This window comes from Budorcas taxicolor, chromosome 1 (genome assembly GCF_023091745.1).
Source record: "Budorcas taxicolor isolate Tak-1 chromosome 1, Takin1.1, whole genome shotgun sequence".
In the NCBI taxonomy this organism is placed as follows: domain Eukaryota; kingdom Metazoa; phylum Chordata; class Mammalia; order Artiodactyla; family Bovidae; genus Budorcas; species Budorcas taxicolor.
In genome coordinates this window covers 10,322,298-10,348,152 of record NC_068910.1, presented here as the reverse complement: position 1 = coordinate 10,348,152, position 25,855 = coordinate 10,322,298, and the positions used below count along the sequence as shown (strand labels likewise).

The window sequence follows — 25,855 nt, the reverse complement described above, 5'->3', positions numbered from 1 at the left end:
AAAAGTACTGGAGATGCGGCTGGTCTCCCCACCCTTGCCCCTGGCTGACCCTGGATGCGGATGTCAGTTGGGCCCTCGTCTGTGAGGTTCCCAAGCCCTAGCCCACAAAAGCCCAAGCTTGAGCTTTCTGCATTTGCCTCCACATCTCCCTAGCAAAGCTAGGCTCACCTTCTTCAAGGTACCCCCAAGGAAACTGGGGTGAAGGTCCGTGCCCTTAAAGCTTCTCCTGTGCAATTCATCTTGATTTTATATGGGCCAGGCCTGCCTGAAGAGTATGCCCAGACACAAAAGGCATGGAGCTCGAGATTTAACAAGTTTCCCCCCTCCATGATTAAATGCCAAACACGAAGCCCACTCACTCAGTCCAGCCAGATGGGCAGCATGGGTACCCCATCGCAGCTGGTCTTGGGAACAGCCTCAGTCTCAGGCACACTTCCTGCCCTTGTCAAGCACAATCCTGCTGGCCAAAATGATAACAAGGATGGGACGCCACCGCTGAGAATGGAAAACCTTGCAATGTCCCTGACCACCTCCTGGGCAGCTAAGACGACTTGGAGAAGTGAAGTGCTTCAGGAGAGAAGGAGCCTCTCAGCTCCTCCACCTCAGCAGAGGGCTCCTGTATTACGGCCAAAAGCAGGGAGGTTGTTTCTCACAGAGCGGTAACATGCCTACCCTCATGTCTGGACGTACAGTCTGTAAAAAGTGAAGATGCACAAGTGCTCACACTCACTCAGGCCTAAAGGGAGTAGAAGGAAGTGGAAAAAGCGGACTCAGTTATGATGGAATGTTCTCGTACTTATTTTATCACAAGGTTGGACTGGCTCCGACAGCTCTGCTTACCTGGTTACCCAAGAATAGAGAGACGCACACACTCATTTTTCAAGGTATTTCTTTTGTAAAGGAGCCAGATTTGGCAACTAGACTGAAAATCTTCCAAAATTCTGTACAAATGTGTAATATACAAATATACATAAGGCTTTTGCCGAGAAAAGACAGCACAACAAATGACAGAGGCGGCTTTGGTGTCACATACCACCCTAGGGCATCTCAACACCCCCTAGAAATGCAAGGGGCTGATGGACCACAACATAGGCTACACATGTAAAACACACACTACATTACACTATGTACACCGAAGTAGAAAAGACCCACCATCCCCTTGGTCTGCTCTCAGGCCCTCTGGCAGGAAGGCAAGCCATTCACCAGATAACCCGTACAAGGGGAACTCCTTTAAGTGGGAGAACCTTGCAGAATGAACTGGTTCACCCTGAAAACCATTAACAGCACAGGGCATGCCCTTAAAGAGAAAGGTGGTCAGAGTGAATTCAGGAGACGGAGCATTCCTTGTGCTCTTTGGAGCTCTTCGTTCTCTCTCTCTCTCATCCCCGTGTTTCACTCCATCTCAGTGAACCGGGCAAACATGGCCTTCCGGACAGCATCTTTGTAGGAATCTGCACCAGACAGTCCGTATGCGCTGCCTTTGGCGCCTAGGCCAGCTCCTTTAAGCCGGACTTGAGCCTGGGGGTAATGAAACTGTAGTCAGCAGCTGGCAGGTAGGGTGTGGGCTGCTCCCTCTCCCCCACGTCTAGCCCACTCCCTATTGAGCTGGACCACCCCGCCAGGAGACAGAAACTTTAAACAAAGACAGGGATTTCTACTTTGGAGACCTGGAGTAGGTTGAAGGACTGAGGGCATCAAATGGGTGAGGGAGGAGGGCAGACAGAAGCACGCCCTCCCGCAATTCCATGCCTGTTCAGCAAGCACCGTGCCTGCTAAAGGGCCCCAAAGCCTTGCACTACAGCCCAGGGAAGGTCTGATAATTTTAGGTACAGATCATGGCAGGACAGCTCAAAGTCAGCAGAACTCGCCTGTACAAATTAACAGCAAGTGTTTGTTCTAAGCTATGCTGCCAGGTCAGGGAGAGAGCAATCACTGGCAGTGCTCTTGTCTAGAAGGCCAGTGATCGAGGGCCTCTGGTCCTGAGCTCTGACTGAATAAAGGATTTCTTATCATGGATCAAAGTCCTACTAAAGTGTAATCTGTTTTATACATAAGCAAAAATCACTTAGAAATTAAAGCACAGTACCTTTCTGAAAATCCGATCTAAGCTACTGAGTCAGCGTTAAGGTTTGTTTATATTGAAAGATGTAGAAAGACACAGCTCCTTAGAAGGTAGGCTTTACCCAAAGAGACCCAAAAACCAGAAAAATCAAGCTGGGTGCCACACCTGTTCCTCCCAACTGACATCTTAAAAAGAGGGTACAATATGAGACGGCTGCAGGGAATACAATTCCCACTGGGGCCCAGGCCCTCCGGGTGCTTCAACCTCATCCCAACTCTGGGACAAGCCTGCAGGCCGCTGAAGCCCAATCCCACTGCTTACCTCAATGGGGGCTGTGATGCCTTGACACTTTCTCCCCAAACCTGAGCCTTCCCGCCAACCCATGGCCTGCAGCATCTTGTTGCCAATGTTACTGTGGTCAATGCCATCTTTGGTGGGCTGCTCGTAATTCCTGCCAGTGGCAAACACACAGTTACTCAAAACAGCCAGAGCCCCGTCTCAGAAAGTGGAAAATGTGCACAACACATACACGGTGCCAGCATCAAACTGCTTCTTGCGCTTGGGTTCTGGAGGCTCTGGGATGCCGTATTTCTCCCGTCTTTCCGCAGCGCGATCCCGGTATTTCATCTACGTGGGAGAACAGCCCGATTAGAGATATTCAGACTTCAATCAATCTGTCGCAGTTGCAAGCACCCACACTTCAGACTGTCACCTCAGGTGCTTCCTTCATCTGGAGCTTGGCCTTTTAGAGTGCCTGCAAATACCACATGCCCTGTTTCCCTGGCTGCACTTCGTCATATCCCAAACGGCAGGTTTGTAGAGATGATCTGTGTGTGGAACCTGGGGCAAAACTACGTTTCCAACAACCAGTTTTATTTAACGAGTCACCTCTTGTCAAGCTCTTCAACCAGCCTGCTGGGTGTGGGCACAGAGTGTGGGCACTGCTGGGGGTGGGCACAGCCTGTCAAGGTCCTTGAGGGAGAGGAGGGCAGGGCTGCTGTTCTTCCTCAGCATTTGGATAGGGCCACCTCCAGGAAGACAGAGCCAAGAGGTGGCTTCCTGAGACCTGCTCTACATTCCCTGGGGAGCTGGCACCATAGAACAGTAGGAAAAAATAGGAATGTAAAAAGCTTTAGCTATAGATACCTCAGAACCATCTTGGGGTGAGCAACTTCAAGTCACTTGCTCAAAGGTTCATCTCTAAGCCATAGGCCTCCATTGGTAACTTAAACCCCTGGGTGGCTGGCTCTCAACCTGCTTCATCAACTACCAAGTGACGGCTCATTAGGGGCGCCACTGCTTCCTTCCAGGCCACTTGCAATCATTCTGTCCTGCTGTTCCCTAGGCCTCATCTGAGCTCCCCTTACTGTCCACAAAGGCTTCCTCGGCCAGGCCCAACAAGTTCACTCTGTCCTTACTAAAACCCAGTGTACTTCACCAGTGGGTCTCTGGCACCCAGGACTTGTGAGTGGTCTCGAGCACCCTCATGAAAGGACACTGCAGAGCTCCCAGGGCACATGGCTTGGGTCCAGTCTACATGAGCCATGACGGCCAGGCGACAGATATGTGACATACCCTACCCCGTCCCTGGGACCTGGGACAAGCGCTACGAGTAAAAGCCAAGGGCAGTTACCCCAAGACACTCGAGTGGCACATTGACCCCCATTCACCTCTCTCTCCCTCAGCTCCAAGGCTTCCAGCTCCTGCTCGCTCAGTCTGGATCGTCGGTAGATATCCATGTTTTGCTGTATGAGAGATTTAACAAACATTATTAGTATCTATTGTGCTCCATCCAAGTCAAAGTCCAATTCATTACAACAGGAAAGCCACAGTTGGGTGTACCTGGAGCTGCCATGCTCCTTTCTACTCACAATCTGCAACAGACTATACTGAGGAGCTGCCTTCTAGGAACAGACTGTACTGAAGAGCTGCCTTCTAAGAGGCAATCACTTAATGCAGGTATTTACTGAACTTTCACTACCATCAGGGCACCCACAGCGTCTCGTTGCCTCCCCTCCCTGTCTCAGATCAGCTCAGAGAAGCATGGCCACCTTGTGGAGGTCTGAGAGCTGCTGGTGCCTGACCAGGGCGTCTTTGTTTGGGAACTGGCGTCGGCAGAGCAGGCAGGCCATCTTTTTCCAGTCGGCCAGCTTTTCTTCTTCACTCTCAAGTCTCTCCACCAGCTCTTCTTCGTTGTCACTGTCACCACTGTAAGCAGCAACCAGACCCCTCTAGAGACAGGAGGAACGTGGGTCATTGGAAATGTGCAACAGAGAAACAGCAATGGCTAAAGTAACGCCTAATCCAAGCTGTGAGAGAATACCCATTATCCATACGTCACACATCAGTGAGTAGAGCAGCTCGGTCTTCCGGTGCTGGGCCTGACAGCCTCCCACCACCAGCCCTCTTGGGAACCAAGACTTCCTGGATGACTTTTCTCAAACTACTGACCATGTCTGAAAACCTCAACTACAACAGATCAGAGTAATGACCCACTCAGGTAAGTATCTAGCACGTAAAATACACTTTTTTGGTCTTAATTTTCTCTTTCCAGACTGTTAAAACTATTTGCAAATGCAATAAAACTCAACTGAGCTCCGGAATCTGGGCTTTATTCTCTGTTCCATCTCACTTGCTCTCACACAGAGAAAACAAAGCCCTGAACATAGATTCTGTGTATATAAGCTGCTTCAAATACCCACTGACAGGGACACATCCGTTTTAAGCAGGAATGAGATTAGCCAGATGCTTAGCTCAGATGGTAAAGCATCTGCCTGCGATGCAGGAGACCCAGGTTTGATCCCCGGGTCATGAAGATTCCCTGGAGAAGGTACTGGCAACCTACTCCAGTATTCTTGCCTGGAGAATTCCACGGACAGACCATGTGGTTGCAAATAGTTGGACATGACTGAGTGACTAACACTTTCACATTAGCCAAGATGCAGATCAAAGTGAGACACAAAGCACAGACACAGCCTTTAAACACTGGTTTAAAGCTGGTACTTCCTTACTTTGAGGGGGTTCTCCTCATCTCCATTTCGCACCAGTTCGGGGATGAGCTGTTGCCTTTCTGCTAAGGCTCCCTGGGAAACACAGAACAAGTCATAAGCCTCAAGTTTTACCTAAGCTGTCCTTATGAAGTAAGGCCATCCTTGTTACTGTTACCTTCTTCTCAAAGAGAGCAAAGCCAGCATCTGCGGCAGCAGATTCTCTCCTTTCTTCTTCCCTCAAAGAATTAACAGGTTGAAAGCTGTTTTTAAAATTTTCTTTCTGCTTGTTTAAACTCTTAGCCCAGCGTTCCATGTCTTTGGCAATCTACAGTCAAACAACAATCACAGAGATTTAGGTAGAGGAACTTAGCAAACAGTCTCCTATACCAAGACAATAAGCCATTATTGTAACAAACTGTAACAAAACCCCTTTTGCCCTTATCTTTTATGAGATACTACATATTACCAAAGTCATTAATGAATACTGTTCCAAAGTCTGTGAGTCTTTCAGGCAACTGACAGATAACAAAGAATACTACTAAAAAACTGCACAATGCTCTAGGAACTTACGGCTTCCCTGGTGGCTCACATGGTAAAGAAATCTGCCTGCAATGCAGGAGACCCAGGTTTGATCCCTGGGTGGGGAAGATCCCCTGGAGAAGGGAATGACTATCCACTCCAGTAATCTTGGCCTGAGAATTCCACAGACAGAGAAGCCTGGCAGGCTATGGTCCATGCGGTTACATGACTGAGAGACTAACTAGACTATGAGCTTAATGTAAATAAGATGTATGGCCTAGTCTTTAAGAATCCAAATAAAGCTGAATGCCACAGCCCCACCCCACCCCTTGATTAAAAAAAAAAAGAGAGAAAAATGGGCCTGCTGGTTGGGTCATGATCTTACCTGCTGGGCTGTTTTGCTCTTGGGTTTCTCCTTCTTCTCCTTCCCCTCTTTTGCAGGAGGCAGGCCTGTCTGCTGGTGGGAATTAGACTCCGCAGCCAGCATGTAAGTCTCCTTCTCTCCATCCCAGTACAGGTACTGCTGGGTTAAGGAATTGTAGTAATACTAGAATAAAAGACACAATTCATGCAGACTTTCTCCTGGGTCAAACCACTAACCTAAAGGAGTATTTTCACTCCCTTACATCTCCATTATTTTGTCAAAAAAATTAAACATAAAAACATAAAGCATGTTGCAGACCAGTAATATTTCCTGGGCAGAGAGGAGGTGCTATAAACCTTGGTATAGGTGAGGATGGTGAACCAGCTGGCCAAGAGGTGTGAAACTTCTTGGGTGAGTAGAATGTGGTTTCAGAGTCTCGAGTTTCCATTAATTAATCCCTGGGCCTGGAGGGTACCCAAAGAGCAATAAGCCTGACTCCTTTCCACAGACAGACCATTTACACAAACCAGGTGGCCAGAGCAAGTGGTTCAGGAGGAGCTTTTTCTCACACGTCCTCCATGACAATCAGTTAACATCTCATTGCTAGGTTCAATCATACAGAACCCTCCTGTTCTGTTTGGACGCCCGGGCAACCAAACATGGTTGTAAAAACCAGCTTGGGAACCTGGAAGGAGGTGACAGGTGAAGGAACCTGATCTGAAGTGTGTGGGGAGAACCACAACAGAGAATGGGTGGCAGCTCTCTCTCCTCTTCTCTATTGTCCAATTGCTCACTCTACCTGCTTAACAGGGGCTCAGGAGAGACTGCCTTTTGTATCTTTTTCAGGGGAGGCAGTGCACGTCAGACACAGGAGCCACAGCTTTTATGGCCACCAAGAAGAATGGCCTGGGAAATGGCCAGATTCCACAAGCAGAGCAGTGGAAGCAACATGTACAGGCCCAGCCCACTTGGCAAGTCCCACACAGCGTCACACCTGACTCTCAGAAACCACAAGCTCTCAATGCCAAATTCCTGTTAAAAGCACTTATTTTTACTATTCTATATATATATACACAGCTTCTGGTCATAAACAGTTGCTTATTTATGGAGTGTTAATGTTGCCTTTCCTCTTTAAAAAGTTCTATACACTGCCAAAAATAAAATATCACTCCACAGATCTGCTGATTTCTACTCTCAAAAATACTAAGTAAAAAAAGAGCTGTACACAAAACGTCACATATTATTTGATTCCATTTATACAAAATGTCTAGAACAGGCAAACCCAGAGAGACAGAAAGCAGTGGTTGCTGGGGTGGGAAGGAATTAGGAAGTAACTGCTTAATATATAGGGTATAGGGTTTCTTTTCAGGTTGATGAAAATGTTCATCAACATTAGATGATGGGTGCCCAACACTGTGACTACACTAAAAAAACTACTGAACTGAACACTCTAAATGGCTGAAATGTGAATTTTCTCTCAGGTGAAAAAAATCACAATTTAAAATTTGTATATAGGTGTCTACATGAAGATTAACAGTCACTTGAAAATTTTAATGTGACAAAATAATCCATGGTAATAGGAGAAAGAACAGTGCTTGGGGCAGGGGAGGTGGGACTGACCAACAAGAGGCACCAGAGAATGTTTAGTGTGCTAGGAATGTTCTTGCTCTTATCGTGGTGCTGCTAAATGAACAAACGTATATATATGTAAACAAACATTCAAAGAACTGCAAGAACTGCACGTGTCAGTTTCATGAATTTTTTAGTAAGTACATTATACCTCAAAACGTCTGTTTTACCCCTTAAATTACCTGTGAGTTGGGGTCATAGTACAGCCCTGTTGTTGGATCATAGTAATATCCTGAAGATTCATCATACTGATACGTGGATGTGTCAGGCACTGCTGCAAAAACAAAACCCAGCACACAGTCATTCCAGGGAAGAGACTGGCTTTACTTCCAATTCTAAGCCACTGAGATGCAGCAGGTCGTCTTCTTTCATATCCCCACGTGTCCCGCTGACACCCACAAAGGGAGAGGAGCGCTTATTAAACAAAATCAACAACTAGGACCTTCCAACTGTCAACAGCCCCATGAGGTTTGGCTTACCATATTTGGTACCAGGAACTACACCAGTAGGGGAAGCGGCTGGGGCCTGTGTACTTGTGCTAGTGCTAGGCTGTGCTTCCTCAGTCTGGAAAGAACAGCAGCTTCAATATAGTTTCAACTGTAAAGCCTCTCAAGAGAACTAAATCACTGCAATCATCCAGCAGGAACGGCCCCCTGACAGACCCACTGTAGCAACGGTCTAGGGCAATCCTTGAGCAAAACACATGCTGACAACTGTCTTCCTAAAGGTCAAGCCGAAGCATGCACAGTATAAATAGACCCTATGTGGAATCTTGCATTTAAAATACAGACACAAAATTATTTCAGTACATAATATGATTAGACAGAAAGAAGTAAGGTTGAATGTGTGTGTATCAGTCAATCCTGGCTTACACAGTGAGAAAAGGTAGTACTTGTACAGCAACAGTTTCCCCAACAATCACCAGTTCTATATCTAAGATGACAGGATTACCGGAGAGCCGGGTGGGTTGGAGGTCTGATTATACAGCTGGGGACTCTGGGATACAACAGCTGCTGAGGTCGTGGTCACCGCTGTGCCTGATGATAAATACCGGAGTTACAACAGCCAAGGCACCGAACTCTACACCAAACATCCTCACCCGGAATGCCCAATCTAGAGTCCGTCTTTGTATATGTCAGTTCTTAACCACCTAATTCCCAGTAAGTACTCTTTAACCTATGATATTCTCATTTATATAATCCTACTAGAATGTGATACACAAAGTCAGACATTCTGTATGATGGCTAAGAAGAAGGGGAAGAAGGTTTCCACATCTGCTCTGGGGTTGAAAATAGACTTAACTGCCACACCTTTGTAATACTGGAACAAAAACTAGAGCAATAGCTTTTAAGAGTGACCCTTCTGATTGATGTCTGGACAAGAGACTGCTCACCTGAACTTACATGGGCACCCACAATTCCGAACAACACGGAGAGGGAAAATACTGAATTCAATTTAAGAATGAACACTCATGATGGCATAGTCTCTAAGAGCTTCGTATCAGCTCCTGATATGCACAAGTGTTAGTCGCTCAGTCCTGTCTGAATTTTGTGACACCATGGACTCGAGACCACCAGGCTCCTCTGTCCATGGAATTCTCCAGGCAAGAATGCTGGAGTTGAGAAGCCATTCCCTTCTCCAGGGAATCTTCCTGACACAGGGATCAAATCCATGTCTTCTGCATTGCAGGTGGCTTCTTACCATCTGAGCCACCAGGGAAGCCCACTGCACAAGCAATGCCAATATTGCCCCAGAAGCTTAGGTACATGGTGACATCCCTTAAAGTGCCCAATCCCCCGTTTTACAGGGAAATGGCTCTCCTAGATTTATTTGGATCTAATGAGAACATCTAGCTCTATGTCCTCAACTGTATTTGCTTAAACAGGAGATAAAAAGAATATGAAATCTATTACCTGATGCAGATGATGCATCGGATTCTAATCCTCCAGCTTGTTGCTGATAAAACTGTTGGTAATCCTGTGAGTACTGAAGAAGAGTCCACCATTAAAGCTGCCATTCTTGGACACTCTGGAGACCAGAAGTCAGATAATGGTCCAGTCTACCCACCTGAGCATACTGGGCATAGCCATCTTGGCCTGGCTGCAGGTAACTGTAGTCCACACTGCCTCCTTCACCACTCTGAGACTACAATGTCAAAAGAAGAGGAAACACAGACAGACTTAGTGGACACTGAGGTCTTCAAATGTCCTTGCAGAGCTTCTAAGGCAAGCACAATCACAGAGCTGACTTCTATGAATCTGGGCACCACCACCACACTACCTGGAGCAAAAAGATCCTTCCCTTTACCTGGGTGGATGACCACTGAGCAGCAGCAATGGCTGTACTAGCCACGGAGAAGGCGCTGACCCTGTTACCATCTGGTAGGACCAAGTCTCTGAAACCACAAAAATCCAACCATGTGACTTTATACCAGTATGCTTCCCTATCACTTAACCCCATGCTACCCAGAAAACAGTAATCCACTCCAGACTTTACTGGAAGGTCTCCAATGCCAGCAACACCACATTTCAAGAGTGAGGAAGGGTTTCCACAGGCAAAGCCCTAAGTGGGCATGTGTCCCTGTAGTATAGCTGCTTTCTTTTGTACTCTTCTATTTAATAAGGTGTCTACTCGATGGGCAATGATACTAGAAATGGGAAATTTACATCACTAGAATGAAGCTCTACATACATGAAGCTGTATTAGCATACTGTTGTGGAAGGAAAGAATTATTTCCAGATGGGTTTGCACCATTCTGAAGCAGTTTGCATAGCACATATTCTCAACCCATCTACCAAGTCTGTTTTGTCCTGCTCTCAAGCTTTCTGGCAACTGGTATTGAGGATAGGAGGGAATAAGTGCTAAGAAGACAAGTGCATCCTTCCCAGCCAATTAGGAAGGATTCCATCTCAGTACAGAGAACATGGGCTTCAAGTGCAGTTAGCAGCGCATTCTCGGACAAGCATGCAGATGCAGCGGTTTGAAGTAAGGGCAATGAAGCCACTCACTTTCTGGCACTTTTTGCAAAATCAACCCCAATAGTTTTGCCATCAATTTTCAAAGGAGGATGGAGACTCTGTAGTATCTGCAGCAGCTGAGAAGCATCCTGCAGGAGAATGTGAAGAAAAACAATTTTGTGATTTTTGTCATGCAACTGAAAATATCTAACACCTATCCTAGTCAAAGAAATTAAAAAAAAAAGGCAATTCATTATTATCTGTGGATATGAAATCATGAGAAATTTTAAAAAGCCCTCTTTCAAGGTATCTAGTATTATTAAAGGAGCCAGTGCTAGGTCAATCTAAAAGCATGAAAAAAGACTAAACTGTGGCTCAGACTTCAGTTCAGCCAGTTATCTACAGGTATACCAATGGTATTTTTACCACTTACTAAAGCCATCGGCCTATAATTTAGCACTGCAATAACTATCATTACTTAAGTCTTGAACTTTGGGCTCCAAGAACATTAGACGTAGGTAGCATCACAACTGGATGAACCACATTTGCCTCTTATCTCAGTTTCTTTTAAAAGGAAAGATTCAATGAACATCTCACCATTGCAGAAGACAGCTGCACAAACGCGAAGCCTCTGTTCTGCTGGGTCTGTTTGTCTTTTATGAGGCGAATGTTATTGACAGCTAAGGACGCGTACGGAGACAGTGCTGTCATGATGGAATCCACCACAGTGTGTGGAGCTATGTTTCGAAGTATGATTGCTGCAGGTGAACAAGATAAATGACAGAGACAGGTATTTCTACCACCAATGCCTTTCAAAGCAGATTCAAGTACAAACAAACCCATTTTGGGAGGTTTCCAGTATATCTGACCCTTGAATGCAGGGGGATGAGGGGGTGCTGACCCCACTCCCGCCACGCAATAGAACATCTGTGTATAACTTTACAGCCAGCCCTCTCTACTGGTAGTTCCACATCCCCAGACTCAGCCAGTAATTAGTGTAGTACTGTGTGTGCTCGGTCGCTTCAGTAGTATCTAACTCTCTGCAGCCCCATGGACTGTAGCCCACCAGGCTCCTCAGTCCATGGGGATTCTCCAGGCAAGAATACTGCAGTGGGTTACCATGCCCTCCTCCAGCGGACCTTCCCAACCCAAGGACTGAACCCAGGACTCCCACACTGCAGGTGGATTCTTTACTGTCTGAGCCACCAGGGAAGCCCAGTGTAGTACTGTAGCATTCATTAAAAAAAAAGAAAGAAAGAAAATCAGCATAGATGCACATGGTTCAAACCCATTGTTGTTTAAGGGTCAACTGCATATATCTTTCACTTTGACATTGAAAAGAAATCCAAAAGTCAGTCTTTAACGAGACAATCTGAAGCCACTGACTGCTCCTCATTAAAAAACAGCAGGAGAACAAAAGACATCCAACGGAGATCAGTTTCCAACATAACAGCCAAAAGACTGCATTTGCACTTACTATCACAATAGTAATCAACAGACTGAACTGATTCTGTGGTTCCAGGGGGCACTTCCTGTTCAGAGTCTACAAGAAAGGAAAGAAAAGAGGAAGAATCAGTAATTGAAGACAAACAACAAACCAACATAAATACATTCAAATACCAAAGTTTTAAGTAAACATAGCTGTTATTTTTTCTTTTTTAACCATTTGTGGCTACAGTAAAACCTCATTAACTTTGACATGAATTTTAAATGTGGAATGCAAAAACTAGGCCACCGGAGGACTTCAGAGGACTTCATCTCTGTAAAGTAAAGCAGATACAGAATGCAAAGCAGGAAAGCTGACTTAATTTTGAAAAATAAAAGAACTCTTTGTATTCTTGCACTCAACAGCAGGATCTACTAAATCTAAGGAAGGAGGTTTAAAGAAAATAACTACATAACCTAAGGTAGAAGGTTTAAGGAAAATATATACGTTATTGCTTAAATACCCCAGGCTGTACTTTTCCTTAGGTTCACAGACAACCCAATTAGTCAAGTTTCAATACATATTCCCAAACAGCCAAATCTGGGCTTACCAAACTTGTCTGCTCCACATCGGAAGCATTTTAGTCTTTTCCTGAAATTGTTAAGGCAGCACTGGAAAATAAAACGTTTTATCTGTTATTCTATCTCATGGTAGGCCAGGTTTACTAGTAACAATGTGGGTTAGAGCAAGAGGGTCACAGGCAAGTCCCAGTGAGGAGCAATAAAAGCAGAAGGTGATCCTACGCATTGAAGACAAAGGAGCATTAACCTAAAAATTTCACTATATGAATGACCCCTAGAAAAATACATTCTGATGTATTTTGAAGTAGATTTCCATTTTTCTCAAGCTGGGGAAAAGTTTCAGTTCACCCCCAAACCTTGCAGCAAGCCACTGGCAAAGTTCTCCCTTATGTCAGAAAAGCACTATATACTATGTATCACTCTATATACACAAATACAATGTGAATGAAATTCTGTCTAGAGCCCTGCTGGACATGTGACACCAAGTACTCTCAAAATGCCAATAGCAACACCTACTTTGTGACTTTGGTGACACTTGCCCACTTAGGGTTTTGCCCATGGATACCATTTCTTACTCGTAACAGACCTTATATAACTCCCTTATATAACGCGAGCAGGGCCACAAAGGGTTTCGTTAACAAAGAGACTGCCAAAAGATGAGAGCGCTAGAACTAAGAAACCATAAAGTAAAACAAACTTAAAATCTTAATTGAAACACTGGGCTTAGAATCTGGTTCTTAAAATCTCTCATGTTTGAGGGAGTCTGTCCTCTAATACCTACTCAGGAGGACCCAAGAATGTCACAAAGTATGAAAATTACCTCCTGATAAAAGCTGGTAATCATGTATTTTACTCATTTTCTTGTTTGGATAATCAAACAAATAGAAAACAAAAAACTCCAAGAGTTTGGTTTGTCTGGGAAGAACACGTGCTTACCTTGTTACAAAGCCAATCTTCAAACTTAGGTCTGGGATTGCTATAATGCATTGCAATATGCTTTCCTTGAATCACCAGCTTTTTCTGTAAAAAAAAAGAAGTAATTAGTTATTCCCATTGTGAGGAACATGTGTCCATTTTCCCAGGGCAGAGCACACTTCGGAAAAATCAGTGCTCTGGAATTAAATGGACAACATACGGGGAGGACCAACCACCGCCACCTATACTCTGCCCATCCAATCCTTCAGATAGGCAGTAAGAGAATGGGATGCGGAGTAAAGGTAAATGGAGTCAGGGAGTGCTGAGGAAGCTGACACACGCTATAAACGCTGACATGCACCAGGCCGTGTCTCCAGCAGAGACAGAAGTCCTAACATTCAGCATTGACAGGCTGCCTGAGAGTTGACAATCTAGTTCAAAGAGCAGAAGACACAACTCTCCCAGTTCTGAGGTTGTCTCCTACGTTAGCCCTTAGCATGGTGTCCTTGGGCTTCGCTTCACTGTTCCCCCAGTCCCACATCCTTATGCAAAGTGAAAGCCTTTACATTTCCCCTTCACCCAAATTCCTGCTTCAGGATGTGTCCTTTGGGGACAATGAGAGGGAAACCCATTTTTAAAGGGAAACTGGTGACAATTTTCTCAGGAGACACTAGTCTGAATGCCATCGACTCTAAAAACAGCTAAATGAGGTTTCTTCCTGCCAAGTGCAACCACGTGATGTCCTGAGTGACAGATGTGTTTTTCACTGAAATAAGATGGTACTCTCTTCAAGATGAGTAACCAGGAGGCCAATGAAGTTTCTTCAGGGGGTTAGGAAAAGTGTCTAAGTGTTCATATACCACCTCATCCTTCTAGTCAACTGCGTGACTACAAGGTATTTTATTTTCAAAGGTGAAAATTCCGAGCTGAAACAGTTTACCAAGAGCACACCCAGCATCTGCCCCCAAAGAGCCTTCATTTTAACAGGAACACCTTTTCTGTTTTTTTTCTGGGGGGAGGGAAAGGGAGCGGGGTGTTCTGACACCGTCAGAAGGGATTTAAGTAGGAGGTTAGATATCCAAACTTTTTAAAGGAGTCTAACCCCTCCAAACATACATACTGTTGAGTAATTTGGTTCTTGCAAATCCTGGAAGAGTTAAGACATGCTGTGAATGTTGTCTCTGCAATATCTAAAGGCAAGACTGCATGTCTGGCCAAGAGGGAAAGAGCTGAAGGTCATCCACTCACTGTGTTGTATAGAAGCAAAAATAAAGAAGCTGGGAGATAAATCAACAGATCATCCCACTAAGAGGGATGTGCTGGTTTGGGGCGATTCCAAACTATCACTGAGTCCCTAATCCTACTGGCCTTTCATTTCTGGAGTGAATTTGAACTGTAATGAAATAGTTACACATTAACACAGCTTTGTATACATTAAAATTGTGCCGCTTTTAAGTGTCTTTCAGGTTTCAATTTCCCAGGAGTTTTAAACTCCCAAGTCATTCTGATACATCCACTATATTAATAAGACGCTTTAAAAAGATGCTGTCATGTAAAAGCAAACAGGTTCACATGAAGCTTGTGTATGTCCTGAATTTTACTAGGATGGTGTCCATGGTATGAAATGAATTAAGATCTACCATTATAAGATCAGGTTGTCACCTCTGAGTTAAGGATGTGAGAGGCTTAAAAATCTAACAAGTCAATCAAAATGATATCCTCATTAGTGAGTCTCATTATTAATGATATTAAGATTCCAAAGAATATAACTCTTATTTATGAGTGACAAATCATAAAATACTACAGAGAAGCAACATAATGAGTTAAGCAAACTTCCCAGAATGCACTTGGTTAAGGCATTCAATACTGTGCTTTGGAGTTCTGGCAAAAAATGTTATTTATGTGCCAAGCACCGAACATTATCTTGATGAACTGTAGAACGATTCAGTTAATGCCACATCAAAGAAATCATCAAAGATTTGCTTTGAACAGACTGTAAGAGGCATTCTCAGGGAGATTAGGATGTTAATGCCACTCTAACTAGATTAGACAGCAGCAGGACACCAGCTCTTAGGCTAATCTCATCAGACTTACTGTTCATAAATTCTACTAGATCTTTAAATAGTTCTTGAAGACCCATATGAGCAGTTATGCCTCTAGGAGGCTTGAGGTCTCCAAGTTGAAATAATTACTTACAAAATTCCTACAGCAGACTTCAATTATATTCTCTTCATTGTCAAATTGAGAGTTGGATAATCTAAGATGACTCTCAAAGGACATAATAAACAGGAATATAATCAGGGGAGGAAAGGGGGAATAGTCAAGATGTTCTGATAACTACCAGACAAATATTCAGTGGTTAACAAGGCCATGTCAGGTAGCCATGTTTAAAGGCAGAGCAAATTCTGCAGTGTAATGTGTGGTACTGTGTTTATTCCAGTAACATCAATTTTAATATATACAAAGCCTTTTTTTTGTAAAGTCACTCCTTTGGAACAAACCACTCCTTCAACCTTTTTTTTTTAAATTGTACAGACTTGTTCCATTTTCATGAATATCTAGACTTGGTGAGTGAAGCAACCTGATTGGCTTCCATCCAGCTGGTAGCATCTTGCAAGTGATAAAACTCCACGAAGGCGAAACCACGGCTTACACCTAGAGACAGCATTCAGATATAGACGGGATACTCGTGTTAGTCAGTTCCTTTATAACAGGTGAATCTCTCTCCCACTGCTTCAACACTGCGTGACAAAGCCAATTGGGAAGCAGCTTTACAAATGTGACTTGACTTGGGGATCTTCTTGATACTTTGCCATGGCAAGGAACCAAGCCGCCTGAACTAAATGCCATTCGATTTGATTCCACGCTTAAAAAGTAACCATGCAACCGATTACAAACAGTCAAACAAGGAGTTTATACATCACTACTTACCGAAGGGAAAAAAAAGTCCCTAAAAACAAAGTTTTTAAAAAGGTCCTCAGGTGCTTTCTAACATCGTTTTCAAAGAGTCACATTCCTTAGCCATGGCAAACCTTTCATTCTGAATTCATGTGCTTGAAGACTGGGGAATATCAGGATGTTCTTTAGGGACTGAGGTGGGAATGGGGAAGAGAACCAGAACAGCAGGAACTAAGCAAGCTCTCACCTGTTTTCCTTTTCATCAGCCTCACGTCCGCAGGCTGAGGGCCTTCAAAGGATTCCATCATTTCTCGAATCTGCACAGGGTTTTACACATTTACTGTTAAAGCTTTAGCCACAAACCATTCCACACTAAAGAGAGTTCAAAGACTAGGGATTACATCAACTTAAGCTTATATTACTTAAGCTTAATTGGCCAAGCTTTTAAACTTCTTCTATCATCAAAATGCAATTAGTCTAAAAATAGAACAAAAGAAGGGATGCTTCTCATAGAAACTGATGTACTATAATAGCTCTGAAAGCCTTCTTTACCTGCTGATGGGGGATTTCCTCAAGTACAGCTACTTTACGTTGTGAGACACAGCCTTGCTTGTGGTGTGCTGACCCTCAAGCCTCCACCCGCCCCCTTAGGCTAATCTTGTCCTTTGTTCTAAAGGACCAGGGAGAAAAGAAAAAGATTTAAAAGAGGCAGATGATATGTCATCATACTCTGAAGTAGAGTCTCTGAAGGAGGCTAAGAAATCAATAGCCCCAAAACAAGGAACTCCCTTAAGAGAAACCTTTTTTGCACAATGTCTTAAAGAAATGGTTTCCTTACATTTACATTTTAAAAAAAAAACAAACCTTGTAATATTCTTAGGCTCCTAGTAAATCAAAGTGAACATGAATTGGGCCTTAAGAAAGACTTCTGGCTGCTAAACTTATTACCAATTTCAAATCAAACCTTCACTGCAAAAGGCAAAATACATTAAAAAAGACATCAGTCTCTCCAGCAATCACACCAGGCAGCAATACTCTCAGGAAAAACACCAGGGACAAATTTCTGAGAGACTCTTAGTGGCTTCCCCATTTCATTATTACGTGTAAAGGTTGCAGGATTATATAAAATCAGTCCTCGTTATTTGGGGTAGATTTGCCTACTAATTAAAATTCATTATACTCCAAATGAATACCACTTGCGCTTTCAAGGTCATTTGCAAACATGTGCAGAATAGTAAAAAATTTGAGTTGCCTGATGCACATGTTCCTGGCAGAGTATGCTATGCTTTGTATCAGCTTTCATAGTGAAAACAGATGTCCTTCTCCTAGTCTATTTATTGGCAGGTATTTCACATTTTTGTACTTTTTGTTGGCGATTTCACTGTTTAAAATGGCTCTCCAGGTGTAGTGCTGAAGTGCTGTCTAGTGTCCAATGCTAATGAATCAAAGTATATATTAAATAAAGCACATTTAAATAGAAATATACACGAAGTAAGGCTATATATTGATCTGTTTGTGAAAATGCTGTGACCAGAGGCTTACAGGAATCTAAGTTTGTATTTCCCCTAAGAGCATGAGTCAATACTCCTAGTGGCTTTGGAGACTACCACAAATAGGGAATAGAAGTGTTAACATCAAGCCAGACCCAATCACCTGACTCAAGTTCATGCTTGGCAACATAGTTGCCGAAAACTTAGTTACCAGAGTAACTAAAGACTAACTATGAATATAGTGATACAGTAACACACATAGTAACAAAATTAACTAAACATAGTTACTCTAGGAGTTCATATGTCAGTGAGGGGATTACAAAGGACAAATAATGATGAAAGTGATAAACTGAAGTTCATTCAAGACAACACTATAATTTTAAAATGCTTTTAAAGGTCCCAATATGAGGAGGCTTCCCTCATAGCTCAGTTGGTAAAGAATCTGCCTGCAATGCAGGAGACCCAGGTTCAATTCCTGGGTCAAGAAGATCCTCTGGAGAAAGAAATGGCAACCCACACCAGTATTCTCGCCTGGAGAATCCCATGGACAGAGAGGCCTGGGAGCCTCCATGGGATCGTAAGAGTCAGACACAACTTGGCAACTAAACCACCACCAAAGAGCCCAATAAGCAAATTTCCCACAAATATTGCACAAATTTGGGGAATCTCAGAAAGCCTACTTGGAAAAACCTGCCTTCTTATGGTAAGCACTTCTAGTTCCCCGAGAAGCCTGAAATAAACAAGAATTACAATCTTGTTTCATTACCAGAAGGTAGGGCCCCCAGGGTCAGCTAGGGCATGGCTCTCCCCATTGCCACCCACTTCTGAAGGCTTCAAGGGCCACAGGCTTAACAGACTCAAGGGAACAACGCGATCAACAAGTAAACTTTCCTCAACTGACTCCAGCAGGATTTCTTTTATCCCCTATTCTACATGCCTATGGCTACTGCTACCTGAGCTCAGCTCTGCCTTCCTTTTAGCCTCTACCACTCCCTGACTCTACCATTCAAACCTGCACAGCTTTTGTTACCAGGCAAAAACTTCAGCAGCTCTTTTTTATACTTAGCTGGGCTTTCAAAGATTCCAGCGGTGGCCCCCAAATACGCTTTTCTCCTGCCAAACATCTCTGATTTCAGTCAAATCAAGCTAGTTAGGGCCAGCAGTGGCCCCCAAATACACTTGTCTCCTGCCAAACATCTCTGATTTCAGTCAAATCAAGCTAGTTAGGGCCAGCAGTGGCCCCCAAATACACTTTTCTCCTGCCAAACATCTTTGATTTCAGTCAAATCAAGCTAGTTAGGGCCAGTCCACACCTTATCCTCAGTTCTCCCCTATCCCTCAAGAATGAGCTCAACTAACAGCTCCCTGGAGCTCTTCCTTACCCTCCACCAGTAACAAAGCTCCCTTAAGAAGTGTCAAGTACTATTTCACAGAACTACTTTCAACAAGACCTCTTCCAACACATCCCTTTCTACTCTGCATTGCCTTCATTATCTGTTGACTTCAGCGTTTATGAGGCAGGATCCATGGTTCTGCAGTTTAACAGTACACAGTGGAACAAGTGTGTTTTGGAACACAAATAAATACCCACTATTAACTCAAACATCCCATCTCACGTTTTGTCACTTCCAGCGTTTCAAAAGACCAAGGCTGTGTGAACTCTATACAGCTCTAAAATTCATAGTCAGACTATTACCTTGAATACCCTAAGACAATAGATACTGGCATAATGCTATGATTTATATGGTTTATAAAATATATTTCAAAACATCACATTCATTTTACAGACATTGGCTGGGCAGCCTCCCGAGTTCAAGGGTTGGGGATATACATAAGAAATTCTGCCTGGGGACGTCCCTGGTGGCCCAATGGTTAAGAATCCACCTTCCAATTCAGGGGACGTGGGTTCGATCCCTGGCCTGGGAACTAAGATCCCATATGCTGCAAAGCAGCTAAGCCCGCGTCCACAACTAGACAGGTTAAGACTCTGTGCTTTCAACCCAGGGGGCACAGGCTCCATCCCTGGTTGGGGAACTAAGATCCCAAATGCCCACATAGCACAGCAAAAAAAAGTGGGGGGGGCATGGGGGCATATTGGTAGAACAATAAACATGTTCAAAGTCACCTGCAGCAGAAGCCAGGTGGTGGATGGGGCTGGAAGGAATGGTGAAGGCCAGAGATACCAATGGAAACCAGGCAGTGCCCAGTACACCAAAGCCATAGTTGGCCAGTCTGAGAAGGGGGAAGCCAGGCTTATCAAAAGGCTTTCCAGAGGTTTCAAATGGATAATACAATTTCCAACAAATCAAAGGATGCTGAATCATTAAAATGTTCTTATGGATATAATCTCAGTGAATAAGTGACCAATTCAACAAAAATGTACTGACTACCTTCTAGGAGTTATTATTGTAAGAATAAAAACTGTTCCCTGTGGTTCTGAAAACTGTATATTGATTCAAAGTCTAAATACAAAGATTATCTATGAGCTAAGTTGAGAGAACGTCACCCTAATTATAGAAAGGTACTTCACTAGATATTAGTTTGAGCTAAAAAGAACACAAGAAAATAACGGTAGAAGCTCAGAGTAGTCTGTTGCGCCTACTGATGGCTCATTAGAACAGTTGGTCCCCCTTACATCGCTCTCCGTGATGGTGATGGGAAGGCCGCGAAGCATGATGGTCTTGCTCTCCCTCTCGTCACTGATGTCATGCCTATAGTCATGTTCACCATAGTCACCATCAGAATGGTAGCCATCTTCGGATCGGTCACTGTTCCTTCTTTCACGTTCTCTCTGATTTACAATGAACAAAATTGTAATTCAAATCACACTGGGCTTTTTATACCCTTTGATCCACTCCCTCCACTCCTAATAATTCATCTTTAGGAACAGAGATAATACACGAACTCCACAATGATGTTCACCATAGTGTCTTCTAAAATAGCAAAAAAACAAAAACCCCCAAACCTGGCAACAATCATTTAACTTCAGGAAGAATGGTTTAACAACTCACCGAACAGTATGTCAACACACAAACAGTTATTACTTATTAAAATAAGATGATTATATGCATAAAAAAGAAAAAAAAAGTGCCAAATTATATGGGTAGCACAACATTACTTCTAAACAAAGTTGATGCATATGGAAAGAAATGTGAAAAAAAGCTACGCTACAATATTAAACTACAACTGTCAGAAACTATCTGAGGCCAAGGGATGGTATATAATTATGCCCCAATTGCCTCATCTTTAAAATGGGTACAGTAACTACATTACATGGTTGTAGTGAGATTTGAATGAGTTCATCTTAGCCATGTGCTCAAGAGTGCCTGGTGAGCCCTATGGAAACCCTGGCCAAGAATTCTGACTACACGTCTCCGTCTGTCTTTGAGAATTATAGCTGACTAAACAGATTTCAGAATACTAAAGTGTTTGAATCAAACACTCCTCCTGAGAGATTCTCACACTTGGTATATTTATTTCATAATTCTAACAACTCCATAAATAGTTGCTGGTCACTCACCTCTGGACTGTCATAGTCTCGGTAGTCGTCATATCTATCACCCCTCCGATCATCACTAGATCTTTTGTAATCTGAGTCCCTCCGCCTGCTTCTGGATTCACGCTCATCACGGTCATCCCTGTCTATGATGGAACCGTATCTTCCACTGCGCTCCGTTCTACTCACTCTGCCAGGGAAGAAAATTTTCCTTTATTCTTAAATAAATCACATTTTGTCCTTCTAGAAAACATGGTTGAAAAACATTTCAATCCACATTTTGGTTTATAAGGTATCCAAATAGTTCAATGCATCCCTTAAAATTTATCACCAAATAACAACTTACAATTGAGACAGGTTGTCTGTCCATGTTTATCCTGCATTTCCCCAAGCCTGTGATCTACACATCACTCCTTTCATCCCTGATTTCAGATCTTACTGATCAATTTAAATAGGAAGAATGCAATTACAGTTGTTCCTGTCAGGGACTGTTTCCAGGACCCACTGCAGATACCAAAATCCATGGATGCTCAAGTTGCACAGTAAGCCCTCTGGTATACCCAGTCCTGCATCCACAGATTCAACCAACCACAGATCATGTAGTACTGTATTTATTGAAGAAAATCTGCCTGTAAGTGGACCTGCACGATTCAAATCTGTGTTGTTTAAGGGTCAAATGTATTCTCATTTCATTCAGTTTCAAAAGAAAACATATCCTGACTCATCCACTCTGAAGGGTATTCTCACTACTGAGAAATGGACCACTGAACTGGATGAGTTAGTTTTTCTTTTCTCCCCCCGTTAGGCAGTTAACCAAGTTCAATTGTTATAATAAATAGCATCATCAGAGAACATTATTTCCTATAACATCTGATTTATTTTTGATTACTAGGCAGCACTGGGCTTTATAGGAAAATCTAATAACAAAAGGCTTAAACTCATTGGACCACAGATACAAAAAGTTCTTTTTAAAAAAATTAATTAATTTATTTTAATTGGAGACTAATTACAATACTGTATTGGCTTTGCCATACATTGACATGAATCAGCCATGTGTACATGTGTTCCCCATCCTGAACCCCCCTCCCACCTCCCTCCCCATCCCATCCCTCAGGGTCATCCCAGTGCCCCAGCCCTGAGCACCCTGTCTCATGCATCGAACCTGGACTGGCGATCTGTTCCACGTATGATAATATACATGTTTCAATGCTGTTCTCTCAAATCATCCCACCCTCACCTTCTCCCACAGAGTCCAAAACACTGTTCTATACATCTGTGTCTCTTTACAAACAGTTCTTTGATAAATTGTTTACCGGATTCATAAAACTTTGTGTAAGGACAAAATAAAGGGAAGGCCTTTTAGGGCATCATTTAGAGTATACAAATTTAATAAAAAGAAGTGAATGATAACAAACAGTCCAGGGCAATTTTACAATGTAAAGTATGTGAATGAGAGACCTTAAAACAGTAAATGTTTATTTGGAACCAAACAATGACATCATGTAACATGAACATTTCCTGAGTCCCAGTGGGCCATCAGTTTGATCTATCACTGGGACTGGATTCAATATTAAGGAGGCAGCTGGCTAAATAAGCAGAAGTTGTGTGTTTAAATCAAATGGTTTGAGTGGGAGACTCCACAGATGACACAGGAGCCAAATGCTCTCATCTTAATTCTCTGTTAATTCTTCAGCAGTTTTTCTTTCTTCTTTTTTAATGGAACTCATGGTCCAAAGCTTCTCAGCTTTATAATCTGGATCATCTTGTCATGGAGGGGATAATAATGAGAACTGGCCTTCACTGACTGCCTTCTACAGCCAGGTACTGTGCAAAGAGACAGCACAATTTCCTACTTTCTGCCAGACGCTGTTAATCACACCAGGAACCTTCATGATCTCCTACTCCACCAAGTCCTTCTTTGCTGAATTCTTTCTTACCCTTCAGGGTTCACCTTAAGAAAATACTTTCTCAAGGAAGCTTTCCTGGCTATTCCCAAGAAAACACAGGTTCCTAACTGTTCTAACAGGCCCCTCAACTTCTTTTACCACAGGACAGTTCACACAGTATTTTCATTATCTCATTAAACCATGTGCTTATACGAGCAAGTATCATGAAAGTGCTCACAGAATGCATGACACAAAGCACAGACTCAAATATTAGTATGGTAAACAATTTTCAACCAATAGCTCAGTCCCCATTGAAATGTTGAGATCAAAGGCATGTACAGTAATAACTTACCGTTTGTCTGAACCCATTGTTCTAATGAAGATCTAGGACACTGCTCCAAAAGGTTCAAATTTGCTTTTTTCTAGAAGACAAAGAGAGATCCGTTGCTGCAAATCTGGGAGATCACCAAAGTCCTGTTTCATAGCTGGGACACCACTGAGACTGGAATTTCTTCAAACCATTAACAGTGATGATCTAAGGTTGAGGGGTGGGGACCGACTGTCAACATTAAAATCAAACGATGGTTTTGGTAACAATAAGCATAGCAGGAAGGCAAGCCGACTTAAAAATATTAGATTCCAAATTCAAACACAAACCCATAAAAGGATGCAACCAGAAGATGCCTTCCCTGCTCCCACTGTAGGATTACAAAGCAAAAAGGGCACAGCTGCAATCAGCTCCCTGTGTTCTGAATCAAAGCAACTCCAATGGGGTAGTTGGGCCTTAAAACATTAACCAAAGTGTCTTTATTAATTCAAGAAGCAAAACAAAATTCAAAAATTACTCATGAAAAATTTAAAACCTTTCAGAAAGCCGATGCTGGGCTAACTGAAAATCGACTCCGTTTAACAGAACGGCAGATCCAAGGCTATATCAAACAAGAGTAAACCTCCGTACGACTTAATTCCCAGGTAACAACAATCACCACAGGTCCCTGAGGCAGCCAACCTGGCCCCGCTGCGCACTGACGGTGGTAAAACATCACACAGCTAGACGGCCTTCGATGCTTGCGAGGTCTGACAAACTAGTTACAGCCGTCCCTGGCGCCTGTTCTAGGCAGGCGCTCAACGAACATGTGAATTAATACAGGGAACAGAACCATCAGGGAGGAACAAGGGCCGGGGCAGAATCCCTGCTGCAGCCCCTCAACGCCTGGGCAATGCCCAGACCCACCTCCGTGGGGAGTCGCGGGTGAGATGGCGGCGCCACAGACTGCGCGACCGACTCAGGCGTCCAGCTTTCTCTTCCTGCTTGCACTTGCGCCTCCCGACCCCCAAGAGGTTCCCAGCCCCAGATCACCCTTCACCGAACAGCTTTCCGGAGAGAGTTGATTCAGGCGAACCTGCGGAGCTATGGCGGCTAGAGACTGTCAGGGCGCCCCTGAGAAGTATCTGAGGGACAGACGACGACTCCTTGCTCAACTTGGCCTGGGAGTTGGAGACACGTCCCGGGTGGGGCACACTCACAGCTCCAAGAGAAGAGGGCCTCGGGCTGGCCGGGAGAACGCTCTCTGAAAGCTGACAGCGCTGGTGGCGAGGAGGGGCGCGGCCCTCCAATGCCTCGGGTAGCCCTTCGAGATCCCGCTGGGGCTGAACGGCCGCAGCTTGCGGCTGACAGGGAGGCTCTACAGGGCCTGCCACAGCAGAAAGAACCGCCAGTCATTACGGGCGGCCGCCGCACTTACCCCCAGGAAGGACGGAAGTAGCAGCAGTAGCAGTTTATGCCAAGGAATTCCAACAGGGTACGGCCGCTTCACAAAATGGCGCCTCCGCCGACGGCCGTCTCCTACCCACAGTACCTCGCGCCTATCCCCTTCCCCCACCACACGTTGCCTAAGGAGGCGGCCAATCCGCGAAAGTGTCTGGCTGCACGAGGGCTGCTGGGAACTGTGGTCGCTAGGGCAGCACGTCACTTAACTACAGCCTGTGTCAATTTCCTACGTATTTCCCTTTCTTCAAAACCTCGGCCTTGTCTGCCTTTTCCAGATCCGGATTTGATCTCTTATCTTTATTAAGCATAGTAATTATTTGCCTTTGCTACATGGGCCTTAGTACAGTTTGTTTTCACCGACGCGATGTAAACCATCACATTTAATCTTACTTTAGAAGGAACGAAGGTTGATCACCTTTTGCATTATTGAATGCTAGATTTTATTATTAGGCTGCATGCTTCACAAATATCTATTTCCATCTTCATAACCTTTTGGGATGACTATTAAACCCATTTTGCAAGTAAGAAAATTGACGTTTCTGGTAATTAAGAGGTTTCTTGAAGGCAGTCTTCAGAATATTATCTTATTGGTAATCTTTAGTCTAAGGCAAGGACACGGGAAAGTTACTTTCCAGGGTTAATAGAACAGTTGAACGGCACCATCAACTCAATAGACATGACTCTGAGCAGGACATAGTGAAGGTCCGGGAGGCCTGGCATGCTGCAGTCCAGACGACTGAGCAACTGAACAACAATTTCATAGTTACTAATTGGCTGTCTGTGTATGCTGTGTTCAGTTACGTTCAGTCAACCCCAAGGACTGTAGCCTGCTAGGCTCCTCTGTCCATGGGATTTTCCAGACAATACTGGG

At 43.9% G+C, this 25,855-nt stretch overlaps 1 protein-coding gene across 1 annotated transcript; it reads right to left on the bottom strand.

The window, feature by feature from the left end:
• Positions 1-874: 874 nt before the first annotated feature.
• Positions 875-25,061, bottom strand: RBM5 (RNA binding motif protein 5). Its single transcript, XM_052636234.1, has 25 exons — positions 24,959-25,061; positions 23,566-23,635; positions 21,352-21,517; positions 20,467-20,622; positions 16,589-16,658; positions 16,025-16,098; positions 13,465-13,548; positions 12,558-12,618; positions 11,999-12,064; positions 11,119-11,279; positions 10,573-10,670; positions 9,872-9,959; positions 9,632-9,709; positions 9,478-9,550; positions 8,516-8,601; positions 8,044-8,128; positions 7,747-7,838; positions 5,957-6,118; positions 5,228-5,377; positions 5,074-5,145; positions 4,114-4,293; positions 3,733-3,807; positions 2,592-2,689; positions 2,384-2,513; positions 875-1,518 (listed from the first exon to the last, which is right to left on the bottom strand). Exons 2-25 carry the CDS (start codon positions 23,580-23,582, stop codon positions 1,393-1,395), a joined length of 2,448 nt encoding a protein of 815 aa, XP_052492194.1. The 5' UTR covers positions 23,583-23,635; positions 24,959-25,061; the 3' UTR covers positions 875-1,392.
• Positions 25,062-25,855: the final 794 nt, after the last annotated feature.

Excerpts from the sequence above, each read along its gene's own strand:
- RBM5 (XM_052636234.1), bottom strand. Across the intron at positions 7,839-8,043 it reads AGTTCCTGGTACCAAATATG|CAGTGCCTGACACATCCACG; the intron begins GTAAGCCAAACC and ends TTGTTTTTGCAG. Across the intron at positions 5,378-5,956 it reads AGAGCAAAACAGCCCAGCAG|ATTGCCAAAGACATGGAACG; the intron begins GTAAGATCATGA and ends GTTTGACTGTAG.